The sequence below is a fragment of the Aureococcus anophagefferens genome, assembly GCF_000186865.1.
Source record: "Aureococcus anophagefferens unplaced genomic scaffold AURANscaffold_5, whole genome shotgun sequence".
In the NCBI taxonomy this organism is placed as follows: Eukaryota; class Pelagophyceae; order Pelagomonadales; family Pelagomonadaceae; genus Aureococcus; species Aureococcus anophagefferens.
In genome coordinates, this window is record NW_008705565.1 from 2,705,581 (window position 1) to 2,719,017 (window position 13,437).

Below are 13,437 nucleotides of genomic sequence, written 5' to 3' on the forward strand. Positions count from 1 at the left end.
CGCCGCCGCTCGGCCGCGAGTTCGGCGCGCGCGGCGTCCCTGTCCCGCTCCACCGTTGGCGAGCAGGCACTCGAAGAAGAGGTTGTCGCCGCCGCTCGCGGCGGGCTTTGCCGCGGGCGGCCGCGCGCCCGCGAGGCCGTCGACCGCTTCCCCCATGCTCCGCGCGGCCGCGGCTTCGATGTCGCGCAGCTTCGCGTCCCGGAGGGCGGCCTCGAGCTCGGCGCAGGCCGCGCGGAGGGGCGGCGCGGACGCGAGGAGCGCCGCGCCGCCGCCGGCCCGCGCGAGCGCCGCGACGTCGCGCACCGCGGCGGCGGCCGCCGCCGCCTGCGCGCCGACGGGCGACGGCGCCGCCGCCCAGTCGCGCGCGCCGCCGAGGTGCTCGAGGCGCCGCGCGAGCAGGGCCAGCCCGACGCGCCGGTCCACGCGGCCCGCGGCGGCGCCGAACTGGCCGTCCCAGCGGTCGTCCCAGGCGCCGGGCGGCACGAGGGCCTTGGCGTCGGCCAGGGAGATGTCGGCCTCGACGTGCCGCTCGGCGAGCGACGCCGCGGCGCCCATGAACGACGCTTCGCGTTCGACTAGGGATCGCTTCGCGGGAGGAATGCCGCGGGGCTGCGCATCGTGCAGCCGCCAGGCCTTCACCGTGCGAACCCTGAAGATTGCGATGCGTTGGAACGGACGCAGCCCCAAATTCAAGCGCTTGGCAACAGGGAGAGGCGTCGTCTGTCCGCGTCGTGTTCCGTGCGAGAAGGATCGACCGGGTCGCGCGCGCCATGGAGACCTGCGCCGCTCCCCGCCGCCGCCCGTCGGCGACGCACCACGCCGCCGCCCCGCGCATGGAGTCCTTCGCCATGTCCAAGGCGCGGGCCCACGTGCGCCTGCGCCCGAACCTGCCCCGCCCCGTGGACTCGCCGCGCCCGGCGGAGCGGGAGGCCGAGGCCCACCAGCGCCAGGTGTCGCCGCCCCGCCACACGCGCAGCCTCTCCGGCGCGACGCTCGACCTGCCCTGCTTCAGCCCCAAGTACAGCGCCGCGCGAGAGGCGCGGCCGCTCGGCGCGGGCGGCCGGCCCATCCTGCCCGCCAAGCCCCGCGCGCCCATGGTCGCCGAGGCCCCGTCGAGCCGGGTGTCGCCCGAGAGCGCGGGCGCGCGCTCGCCGCCGCTGCCCCGCTCGCCGCCGCTGCCGCCCGTGGCGCGCTCGCCCTCGGGCTCGCCGCCCCCGCTGCGCATGGCCGGGCTCGCGGCCTGGTGAACCTCGTCGAATTAGCATCAATCCACCACCTCCCGACGTCTTCCGTCATTGCTTTCGTCGAACCTCTCTTTTGGTAGTCCCGACGACCCGGCCGCGCGGCGCGCGACCGCGAGGTCGAACGCGCCGTCTCCGGCCCGCCGGCGGGCCATGTTACTCCGCCGCTAACCCGACCCTCCTTGTGCGCGCTGGTTCGAGGCCCGATCTTAGGCGCGCGCGGTCCGCCGCCGCCGCGCCTGGGGCCCCCAGAGCCAGTCGGGCCCCGGCGGCCGGGGCGGCGGCCAGGCCCCGCCGTCGTCGCACCAGCCCCGGCGCTTGAGCGTCCGCTTCGCGTGGGCCGTGTAGTTGGCGAGGTCGCCGCGGGGCACGGAGAGGCGCACGAGCGTCGCCGCGGTTTCGGGCTCCGCGATGCCGGGGACGTCGCGATGGACGAAGAAGGACACGTCGCCGTTGGGCTCCTCGAGGAGGCCGTCGGCGGGGTGGTCGCTGGACCGGCCGTAGGGCGCCATGGTCGACGCGAGGACGGGCCGGAGCGCCGAGAAGCGCGCGCCGTCGCACGAGAGCGCCAGCCCGACGAAGGCGCGCGCGCCGTCGTTGACGGGCATGAGCGCGAGGAGCGTCGACGTGTCGGCGGGGTTCGCGTTGACGGCGGCGAAGTAGACGTTGCGGTCGAAGCACTGCTGCCAGGGGTAGCCGTCGACCTGCAGCGGCGCGAAGCCGAGCCAGCCGCCGCCGCCGCGCCGCCGCGCGACCTGGACGTAGCGGCCGCCGTTCTTCTGGCGGAGGTTCGCGCGGGCGTAGAGGAAGACGTCGCCGTCGGCCCTGCGCGCGAGGGACACGCGGCCGTCGAACTCGCAGACGCCCGGCGCGATCTTGTGCGGGACCTGGGCAGGAAAAGGGTGCGAAATTCCCAACTTCAAAGGCTCCTATCTCGGTCGTTTTCCACTCGTTTCGGCTGATTTTGGGACGAGCGATCATCCCTCGGAGCGCTCTCGAAGCGTGGATGCTGTTTCCGAAACGCGCGCGCGCGGAACAATCACGTTGAAGCGACGTTGAATCACCCTTTTCCTGCCCTGTGGGGCACGCGCCGCCGCTCGAGGCAGCCCGGCGCGCCGCCGCGGATCGTGGCCGACGTCGCGAAGGCGCCGCGGAGGAGCGCCGCCTTCGTCGGCGCTTCGAAGACGCGGATGCCCCGGCGGGCCTCGGGCACCTGGAGGTTCTCGAGGCCGCCGGCTAGCTCGAGGCCGCGGGGGCCCGCGAGCGCGCCGAGGTTCGCGCTCGCGTTCTCGTCGACGGGCAGGTCCGCGGCCGGCGGGCCGAGGAGGTTGTGGGACGAGGCGCCGAGCCAGATGCGCGTGCCGCTGTGCGGGAAGGCGTCGGGCCAGTCGCCCGTGCGGCCCAGCACCCAGACCGCGCCGGGCGCGTCGAGGCCCCGGCGCCCGGCGTCGACCACGGTGAAGTAGCGCGCGGCGCCCGCCGGCCGGCCGACGACGACGCCGGAGCCGAAGGGCTCGTCGTTGGCGGCGACGGCCCGCGTCAGGAGCAGCGCAAACGAGAGCATCGCATGGCTGCCCCGACGGAGAGTTGACGTGCAAGTGATGTGCAACGAAACGGGTAATAAAGCGCATGGCATGGCCCGCTCGAACTATGGGCTGCCCATACTGCTCCTCGTCGTCGCCCGGTGCCGGGCCCGCGAGTCGCCGGTCTGCGACGAGCCGTCGCGGGCGCTGCTCGCCTGGCACGCGCGCCTCTCGAACGCGTCGTCCAACACCTGCGTCCGCGTCGCCGACCCGCGCGCCTGCGCCCGCGACACGGCGGCGGGCTGCTGCGCGGCGTCGGCGCGCGGTGCGCCGTTCCCCGCGGCGGCGGCCGGGGGCGTCCTCGTCTCCCTGGCGGCGACGGAGTCGGCGGCCCACGTCGTCGCGCTCGCCGCGAACGCGCTCAATTTCACGGCCGGCGCGCTCGTCGCGCACGTCGACTGCGGCTGCCGCCGGGGCTGGTGCACGGCCGCGGGCCGCGACGCGCTCGCGGCGGCCCTGCCGCCCCGCGCGCGGCTGAACCCGGACTGCGTGCCCACGCGGACGGGCGAGGGCAGCCTGCTGCACGCGCACCTCCGGAACTTTGCGTTCGCGGCGCGCGCGGGCGCGGCCCCGAGCCACGTCGTCTTCATGTCGAGCGACCTCGAGTGGTTCGCGCCCTTCGACGCCTTCGTGCGGCGCCACGGGAGCTCCGCGAACGTGCTGGCGGACGCGGCGCTGCTCAAAGCGGCCGGCGAGCACTGGGGCCACGGCCTGCCCCTGCTGCCCCTCGCGCACCCGCCGGGCGCGAAGCCCTTCTCGGCGCGCGACGCCGACGGCGACTGGCTCGCGCTCCTCGGCGCCGAGGCGCGCAACGGCCACCTGAACCTCGCGGTCGCGAAGGCGTACGCGGCTCGGGGCCTCGAGCCGCCGGGCCTCGTGTCGCTGCGGTGCAAGCACGAGGGCGCCTTCTTCCCGGCGTCCCTCGTCGCGCGGTTGCTCGCGCTGCTCGAGGACCGCGGGCCCCTCGGGCGGCTCAACCTGCGCACGTGCCGCGCGCACCGCCGGGGGCCCTCCGGCGCCGACGTGCAGTGCGGCCGCCTCCCCTGCGTCGAGGAGACCTACGCCATGGCCCTCGCGCCGGCGCTCCTCTCCGCCGCCGACCTCGACGCCCTCGTCGCCCGCGCCGCGGAGCGGCCGCCGCTCTGCGGCGACGGCGCGGCGCCGCGGCCCTGCGACCTCGAGCGCGGCACGCTGTCCGAGTGGGAGGCCCACCTGCCGAACCGCGGGACCACGAAGTTCGCCGTCAAGCGGCGGGCCTACGGCGACCACGCGCCGCGCGGGGGCGGGGACTGGTAGGCGGGACGCGAACGTCGGGGACTGGGAGACGACACACACCTCTTAGGCCTTCGCCGCGAGGGCCCGATCTTCAGGCTCCGCTGGTAGCGGCGGACCGTCTTCTTCATGTAATCGCGGTAGGCGTCGAGCTCGGCCTCGAGCCGCGCGGCCTTGTAGGCGAGGCTCGCGCAGCGCCGCTCCGAGTCCGCGAGGAGCGCCGCCGCGGCGTCGGGCCCCGCGGCGAGGGCCTCGAGGTGGCGCCGGAGCCGACCGACGGCCTCCTCGGCGACGGCGAGCTTGGCCGCGTTGTCGAGGTCCGCGGCCGCGGCGTCCTCGTCGCGGTCCCGCGCGAGCGCCGCGGCCTCGAGGTCGCGGTGGAGCCGCGCGACGTCGTCGCGCGCGGCCGCGAGGCGCCGCCGGTTCTCGTCGCGGCGCGCCGAATCGTCGGCCGCCGCCGCCGCGCGCGCGCGCTCCTCCGCCGCGCGCGCGCGCTCCGCCGCCGCGCGCCGGTCCGCGGCCTCGGGCGGCGTCGGCGGGTTCCGCGGCGGCGCGGGCGCCTCGGCCGCGGGCGCGGCGCGCGCGCGCTCCAGGTCGTCGACGAGGCGCCGCTGGAGCGCCTCGATCTTCGCGAGCGCCGCGCCGTCGCCCTCGCGGGCCGCCGCGAGCCGCGCGTCGGAGGCCGCGCGGTCGCGGTCCGCGCGCTCGCGGTCCGCGCGCGACGCGGCCGCCTCGGCGCGCCACCGGCCCGCGTCGTCGCGGAACCGCGTCGCCTCGACGGCGGCCTCGGCCGCCGCGCGGTCGCCGAGCGCGGCGAGCGCCGCCGCGCGCGCGTCCGCGGCGTCGGCGAGCGCCGCCTCGCGCGCCGCGGCGGCCGAATTCAGGTCCGCCTCGCGCGCGGCGGCCTCGACGGCGAGCCGCGCCTCGCGCTGGTCCCAGGCCGCCGCGCGCCCCCGCTCCGCCGCGTCGCCCGCGGCGCGCCGCGCCGCGAGGTCCTCGCGGAGCGAAGAGTGGGCCGCGCGCTCCGCCGCGAGCGCGCGCTCGAGCTCGCGGATCGCCGCCGCCGCGCGCGACCCGTCCGCGGCGCCGGCCGCGCGCGCGTCCTCGAGGCGCCGGAGCAGCCGCGCGCGGTCCGCGGCGACGGCCGCCGCCGCCGCCGCGTCCACGTCGTCGAGGTCGCCGCGCTCCAGCGCCCCGAGGTCCCCGACGCCGACCGCGTCGGCCGCGTCCGGCGCGTGGTCGCGGAGCGCGTCGCGGAGCGCGACGCACGCGTCGACGGACCGCCGCAGGCGGAGCGTCGCGCGCTGCTCCGCGGCCCGCGACGCCTCGAGGTCCGAAATCAGCTGCGCCTCCTTGTCGCGGAAGGACGCCGCGAGGGCCTCGTAGTGCGCCCTCGACGCCGCGTCGTCGCCGAGGAACGCGGCGACGTCCGCCTCGAGGGCCGTCCGCGCGTCGCGGCCCCGGAGCGCGTCGGCGAGGTCGCCGTCGAGCCGCGCGCGGTAGGCGGCCTCGAGGGCGGCGAGGCGCTCGCCGGCCGCCGCGGCCGCGGCGCCGGCCGTTTTCGCGTCGTCGCCCGCGCGCGCGAGCCTCAACTCGAGGTCGCGGCACCGGCGCTCCGCGGCGCGCGTCTCGCCGCGGGCCTTCGTCGCCGCCCGGCCCTCGTCGTCGCGCATGGTCCGCAGCGCGGCCAAACCCTCGTCCATCAAGCGCCGGCTCTCGGCGAGCTCCGCGTCCCGCTGGCGCAGTGTTTCCGCGTGCGCGCCGTCGCCTGTGCCGAAACCAAATCTTCAACCCGACTTCAATGTGAGCGTATTCGAACGATTTGGACCAGACTCTTTCACTGTGCTTCGAGAACTCGACGAGAGCGATCGATCCGTCCAAAAATCAGCCGAATCGACTTTGATTTGACCGAGCTAGAGAATTCTCAAGTTTGGTGGGGACCCCCCAAACCAGTGGTTGGTTTCGGCACAGGCCGTCGCGGTCGAGCAGCGCGCGCTCGGCGCCGGCCCGCGCGTGCTCCAGGGCCGCCTCGGCGCGGGCGTACTTGCCCTGGAGCTCGCCGACCTCGAAGCGCGTCTCCAGCAGCGACTTGGCGAGCTCGTCGTTCTTCGAGCTGTAGTCGGCGGACGCGGTCTCGGCCTCGACGCGCGCCTCCGTCGACTTGCGGCCCAGGCGCTCGAGGTCGTCGAGGCGGCTCCGCAGGGCGTCGCGCTGGGCGACGAGCGAGAGCAGCTCGCCGCTGAGCTCCACGTTCTTGGCCTCTTCTAAGACGCGGCGGCCCTCGGACGCGTCGCGCGCCTCGCGGAGCGCGTCGCCGTCCGCGCGGAGCCGCTCGCCCGCGGTGCGCGCGGCCCGCAGCTCGCCCTCGAGCTCGGCGCCGCGCGCCCGCGCCCGCTCCTCGGCGACCTGCAGCTCCTCGCAGCGCACGCCGAGCTCCGCGGCCTCGTCCTTGGCCGCGAGCACCTCGGACTCGCGGCCGAAGGCCTGTGTGGAATTTAAATCTTCAACCCGACTTCAATGTGCGCATATGCGACAGTTTCGACGCAAGCTCTTCGGCTGTGCTTCGACAACTCGACGAGAGCAATCGATTCGTCCAAAAATCAGCCGAATCGACTTCGATTTGATCGAGCTCGAGAATTCTGAAGTTTGGTCAGGACCACCCAAACCAGTGGTTGGATTCCACACAGCCGAAGGCGTCGCGCGCCTTCGCCTCGTCGACGTCGCTCGCCCGGAGCTTGGCGTCGACGAGGGCCCGCGCGACCTCGAGCTTCGCCTGCTCCGCGACGATGAGGTCCTTGGCGAGCTTCGCCTTGTGGTCCGCGAGCGCGGTGTATTTCGCCTTGAAGAGCTCCAAAACCTTGTAGACCTTGACGCTGTCCTCGCGCGCGGTAGCTGCCGTCTCCTGGGAGGAGGCGAGGGCGCGCTCGAGGGCGCCGAGGCGCTCCCGGAGCGCGTGGCCGTAGGCCTCGTCGTCGTCGGAGTCGCCCGGCGCGTTCTCGCCGCGCCGCGCGCGGCGGAGCTTTGCGGCCTCGCGCCGCGCGTCGCGTGCGGCGGCCTCGAGGACGGCCCGCATCGTGCGCCGCGCGGCGTCGAGGCCGCCGACGTGCGTCGCGCGCCGGGCCACGGGGAACTGGCGGCACGCGCCGAGCGCCGCGCACGCGTCGAGCGCGGCCTTTTTGACCGGCGGTGCGTCGCCGGCGCCGACGCAGGCGAGGCAGGCCAGCGTCGCGTTGCCGCCCCAGGCCTCGGCGAGGAGCTCCGTGAGCTGGGACGCGTGGAAGGGCGCGCCGCGCCGGGAGAGGCACGGCCGCGCGAGGTCGTCGAGGCACGCCTGGAACGCGAGGAGTGTGCGGTGGCGGTGGCTGCCCTCGCCGAGCACGAGGGCGTCCCGCGGCACGGCGAGCTTCTCGAGCCCGGGCCACTCGACCAAGACGACGCGGCTCGCGCAGTGCCGGGCCCAGCCGCCGCGCGCCTCGTCGTCCGTGAGGTACGGCGCGCGCGCGGCCGGCGCCGCGCCCGGCGCGCCGCCGCCCGGCGGCCGCGCGAGGTGGTGGATCTCCAGCTCGACGTAGCAGGCGCCGCAGGCCCGCGCGGCCGCCGCGTCCGCGTACGCGTCGCGGCGGCCCCGCGCCTCGCGGAGGAGCCGCCGCGCGTCGTCGGCCGAGTGCACGCGCGGCGCGGCCGCGCCCAACACCACGGGCCCGGCGCGCGCGTCCCGGTCGACGACGACGGGCGGCGCCTCGCCGCCGCCGCGCGACGCCGCGCGCTCGCCCGGCGACGGCGACAAGAGGTCGCACGCGACGTCGTCGTAGAACTCGACGCAGCGGAGCGTCACGGCGACCTGCGCGCGGGAATTGGGGCGCTCGGTGTTCCGCGCGCGACGCGCGAAAGCCGACTCGTCCGCAACAGAACCCGCGGCCGAGCGCGCGCGCGTCCGAAGCGGCCGCGAGACACGTCGGTTCCGGCGCGGGCTCCGGCCTTCGCGGCCCCGCCGCGCGCGTCCCGGGACTTCGCGGCGGCGAAGACGGCCTCGGCGACGAAGCCGCAGAGCCCGCCGTCGCCGCCGCCGCCGCCGCCGCGCAGGCCCCGGCCGCCCGTTCCGCCGCAGAACGCCTCGCGCTTCCCCGAGTCCGTGCTGCCGACGACCGCGAAGAGCGCGGGCACGCCGTCGTGCACGGCGGCGACGACGGGGTCGCCGACGCCGCCGGCGCCCTCGCCGACGCCCGGCGCCGCGCCGGCGAGCATGGCCTCGGCGACGCGGCCCAGGGACGCCTCGCCGGCGTCGAAGACGCGGCCGCCGCCGCCGCCGCTCCCCGCGTCGCCGCCGGGCAGCAGCAGGAACGTCTGCGCGAAGACGCCCGCCGGCTCGTCGACCTCGACGTCGGCGCTCATGCTCGGCGACGACGACCCGGCGCGCGGGCTGCCCCGCGGCCGGGCTGGTGCCCCACCCTGTGCCGGCTCCAACGACACATCAATGCTGCCGAAACTTTAGCCCAGGTCGGGTGGCTATGGCCGCGATGCGCCTCCTCTCGGCGACGCGGCGCCTCGCGCGCCGCGTCCCGCGGCGCCAATTCTCCTTCACGTCCGCGGCCATCGCCGCCAGCGACGACGCGGCGCTGCGCAAATTCATAAACGACCCGTCCTTCCTGGCCGCCGTCGACGGCGACGCGGCGCTCGGCGGCGCCTTCGCGGCGCGCGTCGAGGCCGCGCACGTCGAGGTGTCGCGCATCGGCGAGCCCCAGCGCGACAAGGGCGGGCCGGAGGTCTACGCGTACAGCGTCCACCTCTTCGCCGGCGACGACGGCCCCGCGCACCTCGGCACGACGCGCGCGGCGCTGTGGCGGGGCCAGGACAACGCGATGATCTTCCAGGCGGCGCCGCGGGCGGCGAGCGTGCCCACGCACGTCATGGCGACGCTGGCGAAGACCGTCGCCGTCGAGATGGCCGCCTTCGGCGCGGAGCGCGTCGCGGCGATCGCGCGGCCGGCGGGCCTCTGCGCGTGGATCGCGGCGACGCGGGCCTGGGAGGCCTACGACGAGCCGGGCCGGGGCGCCGTCGAGGCCGTGGCGCTGAACCGGCCGCGGCCGGGCCACTCGGTGCTCGGCAAGGGCACGTTCCGCGACGCGGAGTCGCCCTTCACGGAGCTCGCGCTCGGCTACGCGGGCCGCGACGAGACCGGCGAGTGCGCGGCCTACCGCGGCGCGGGCTTCGCGCTCGCCGGGGCCAACTGGCTCCACGACGCGTCGCCCGAGGCGCTCGCGGACTTCGGCGGCGTCACGATCGCGTTCCACTTCGAGAGCGAAGCGTCCTGGAACGAGAGCGACTGACGCGTGCCCCGCGACGAATTATTAAATGCGGCCCCTAGATGATGTTCTGGGTCACGCGGAGCGCGGAGTGGGTCCGCGGCGGCGCGTGCTCGAAGTTGGCCTCGTCGAAGACGCAGCGGAGCTTCGCGCCGCCGGTGACGCTCGCGGCGGGGAAGACCTCGCCGCGGATGCGGTTCACCATGCCGTGCTCCAGCAGCTCGCCGTTGAGGAAGAAGCTCAGGTTCGGCAGCTCCGCCTGCCCGAAGGCGACGCCGATGACGTCGCCCTCGACGGCGCCGGCCGCCGCGCTGTCGAGCGCCCAGGAGGTCTGGCCGTCGCCGAGCTCGCCGCCGAGCTGGGCCTCGCCGAGCTCGCGGCAGACGCCGACGCGGAAGGGCCCCGCGGCCTCGACGTGGAGCTCCCAGTACGCGGCGTCCTGCTCGATCGCCGTGCTCGTGTACGCGACGCCGGACCCGCCGAGCGCGTCGCCCGTGGCCGACGACTCGACGCTGACGTCGCCGCCGTTGCGGTCGAGGCGCACGAGCGGGTAGTCGAGCACGCCGAGCTCGAAGGCCGGCGCCTCGCTCGACTTGCGGCAGCAGCAGCAGAGGAAGGACATGGGGGTTGGAGCTGTGTTTTCGAGGAGCGGTCGACCAGTTTTGTGGGACGGCGCGCGTCTCGAGGGGAGCGGGCGCGTCCGGACGCGCCGCGCGGCCCGGTGGAGCGCTCCCCCCGCGCACGCGCAGCGACGGCGCGAGCACTTCTGCTGGCACCACTCCGCGTCTCGCCGGCGTCTCGAACCGCCTCGCGGCTCCAGGGTGGTCGCGCCTTCGAACGACTCGAGCAGCCTTCGCCGCGCCCCAAGGCCGCCGCGCGGTCCCTCGGCACGGTCCCGCGTCCCGCGTTCGCCAGCGCTCGCGCACCGACCCCGGGCGAGGCGCGCGCTCGCGGTCTCGACGGCCTCGTCTCGTTCGAAACCCTGCTGGGCCTCGCGACTCGAGCAGGCCTTCGCCGCGCCCCTGCGCCCGCCGCGCGGTCCCGCGGCGCGGTCCCCGCCTTCGCGACCGCCGGCGCTCGCGCGCCCACCCCCGGAACCTCTAGGACGAGCGCGACCATGGAGGTCGACGAGCCCGCGCCGAACAAGGACGCGCCGCCGCCGCCGCGCTTCGAGATCAAGAAGCGCGCCCCCGGCGCCCCGCGCCCCGCGGCGCGCGCCCGGCGAGGCGCACCGCGACGCGCAGGTGGAACGCGGTGTGCATGTGGAGCTGGGACATCTGCGCCGACACGTGCGCCATCTGCCGGAACTCGCTCAACGAGCCGTCCATCGAGTACCAGGCGAACCCGTCGCCGAACAACGAGAACGGCCTGTCCATCGCCTTCGGCTGCTGCGGCCACGCGCGCCCGCCGGGTCTCGACGTGTCTTCCGTCCCGCGCGCGCGCGCGCCGCCGCCGACGCCCGAGCGCAGGTCTTCCACCTCGACTGCATCCAGCGCTGGCTCAAGACGCGGTCCGTCTGCCCCTTGTGCAACAAGGAGTGGGAGTTCGCCAAGATCGAACGCATCCCCGGCTACGGGTCCCTCGGCACCTAGCGGCGCCGCGCCGACGCCGCGCGCGAGGCCGGCGGGCCGCGCCGTGTAAGAGTCGCGGACTCCGCTTCTTCGGCCGGCATCAGCCCCCGCCCGCCGCTCGAGAGGCGCTCTAACCGGTCTCCGCGCGGCGCGCGGCTAGAGCGCGCGGCCCCGGCGCCTACTTTTTCTTCCCGTCGTCCTCGTCGTCCTCGTCGTCGTCCTCGTCGTCGTCGTCGTCGTCGGCGACCATGGTGCTCGCGTCGCGGTACTCGCCGAACATCTCGATCTCCCGCTCCCGGAGCAGCCGTTCCGACCGCTTCGTCGAGATGCGGATGAAGACGCCGAAGACGAGCGCGAATAGAGCGCCGCCGCCGAGGAGGTTGCGCATGGCCTTGAACTTGGCGACCTGCGCCTCGCGGAGCACGGTCGTCAGCAGGGTGATGTGGTCCGTGACGATGCGGTCCTGGATGGACCCGGGCTGCACGGCCGCGCGGACCGCCGCGGCGGCTTCGACGACGGCCGGCGACACGAGCGCCCCGCCCGCGGCGAGGGCCTTCGGCGTCGCGGCGAGCAGCGCCCCCGCGGCGGCGCCGACGCGCGCGGCGGCGCGGCGCAGGCGCACGCGCTTCTTCGTCGGCGAAGGCGCGGCGGCCGGCGTCGGCGCGCGCAGCGGGGCCGCGGCCGGCGCGCGCGTGCGCAGCGGGCCTCGTCGCAGGTTCAAGCCCATGGAGACCGGCGCGTAGCCGCTGGCGAACGCCAGCAGGGCGGCGGCCGCGAGCGTTTGCAGTCGGTGTCGAGCCATCGCGGACTTCAATGAAATCGGGCCGATCGAGCAGCTCGACGAGCTGCTCCGCCGACTGCGACGACGCGCGCCGCGCCCGATGGCCTTGCCCGCACTCGCGCCGCGCCCGCACTGAGCCGAGAACACTAACACACACGCGTACGCATCGCGCCGCCATGAACCACGCCCTGCTCGGCGCCCCGGAGCCGCCGCGCACGGCCCACGAGTGGGTCGATTTCACCATCGAGCACGCGGCGCTCCAGGGCCCCGGCGGCGTCGCCCTGGGCGCCCTGCTGTCGGCCGTGGGCCTCGACGCCCCGGCCCTCGCGCCCCAGCGGCGCGCCGTCGCCCGCGTCCTCGAGTCCGGCGCGCGCGGCGCGCGCGCGGCCGTCGCCGGCGACGTCGTCGTCGCGTCCGAGGCGGAGCGGCTCCGGTGCCTCGGCGTGCCCGAGCGCGGCGTCGTCGACGGCGCGGAGCTCGCGGCGCTCGAGGAGCTCGGCCGCGCGGGCCGCGCCGGCTGCAGCCTGAGCGAGCTCCAGCAGCGCCTGCGCGCGCGCGAGGACCAGTCGAAGCGCGGCCGCGGCGCGGCCGCGGAGTCGCAGGCGCTCGACAAGCTCTGCCTCGACGGCCTCGCGAGCAAGCGCCTCCGCACGCGCACGGACGTCACGGCGAATAAGACGTCCAAGGTCACGGCGAACCTGCTGCGCCTCGCGCGCTTCGAGCACGCGTGCGAGGCCGGCGGCGCCGAGGCGTGGAAGCGCGCGCTCGTCGACGTCGTTCTAGAGCACGCGGCGCTCGGCGACGCCCACGCGTCCATCGCCACCTTCGACCCCGGCGCGGACGCCTGCCGCGGGGGCGCGGGCGGCGCCGTCGCGTTCTGCGACGCGTGGGCGCGGCTCAAGGACGGCGGCGCGGTCGCGCGCGTGCAGGCGCGCGTGCCGGGCGCGACGCCGGATTTGGGCGCCTGCAAGACGGCGGCGGCGCTGGAGCACTGCAAGCGCGCGAACCGCCTCTTCGGCTTCCCGCTCTGCTTCTTCGTGGGCAACGTGTCGCGCGGCGACGGCGCGCCGCGCGAGCTCTGGTGCGTCGGCGCGAGCAAATCAAATCTTCAACCCGACTTCAATGTGCGTATATGCGACAGTTTCGACGCAAGCTCTTCGGATGTGCTTCGAGAACTCGACGAGAGCAATCGATTCGTCCAAAAATCAGCCAAATCGACGTCGACTTGACCGAGATAGAGAGTTCTCAAGTTTGGTGGGGACCCCCCAAACCAGTCGTTGAATTCCACACAGGTGCGTCGGCGCGAGCCGCGAGGCGGCCGCGGCCGCCGGCCCGGCGGCGCCGCCGCGGGCCGACCGCGGCGCCCCGACGCTCGTCCACGAGCTCGTCGCCGCGTCGGGCGCGCGCGGGTGCACGATCCCGAGCGTCGCCAAGGCGTTGGGCCACGGCTCCGCCAAGGCCGTCGAGCGCGCCGTCGACCGCCTCGCCGCGGCGGGCCTGGCGACGCTGCGCAAGGTCACGGAGGGCCGCTGCCACTCCTACCTCGTCTTCGCCAACGGCGGCGGCGCGGTCTACAACGCCGCGGCGCACGCGCTCGCGCGGACCGCCGAGGGCGCGGTCCTCGACGACGGCGGCCGCGGCCGCCGCGCGGCGCCGGCGCTCGCGGCGGCGCCGGCGAAACCGCCG

At 76.0% G+C, this 13,437-nt stretch overlaps 3 protein-coding genes across 3 annotated transcripts in view; 2 read left to right on the top strand and 1 right to left on the bottom strand.

The window, feature by feature from the left end:
* Window positions 1-9,457: 9,457 nt before the first annotated feature.
* On the bottom strand, window positions 9,458-10,021 carry AURANDRAFT_62846 (hypothetical protein; the record flags this gene model as incomplete). Its single annotated transcript, XM_009036849.1, has 1 exon — window positions 9,458-10,021. One exon carries the CDS (start codon window positions 10,019-10,021, stop codon window positions 9,458-9,460), a length of 564 nt encoding a protein of 187 aa, XP_009035097.1.
* Window positions 10,022-10,623: 602 nt separating this feature from the next.
* On the top strand, window positions 10,624-10,991 carry AURANDRAFT_22764 (hypothetical protein; the record flags this gene model as incomplete). Its single annotated transcript, XM_009036794.1, has 2 exons — window positions 10,624-10,810; window positions 10,864-10,991. Coding segments are annotated over 2 exons (315 nt in total), but the record flags the coding sequence as incomplete, so codon positions are not given.
* Window positions 10,992-11,927: 936 nt separating this feature from the next.
* The window catches only part of AURANDRAFT_62847 (hypothetical protein), a gene marked incomplete at both ends in the record, with an annotated part of 3,070 nt that continues 1,560 nt past the window's right edge, over window positions 11,928-13,437 (top strand). The window contains 2 exons of the mRNA XM_009036795.1: window positions 11,928-12,832; window positions 13,044-13,368. Coding sequence (XP_009035043.1) covers window positions 11,928-12,832; window positions 13,044-13,368 — 1,230 coding nt within the window. The remainder of the gene's footprint in view (window positions 12,833-13,043; window positions 13,369-13,437) is intronic.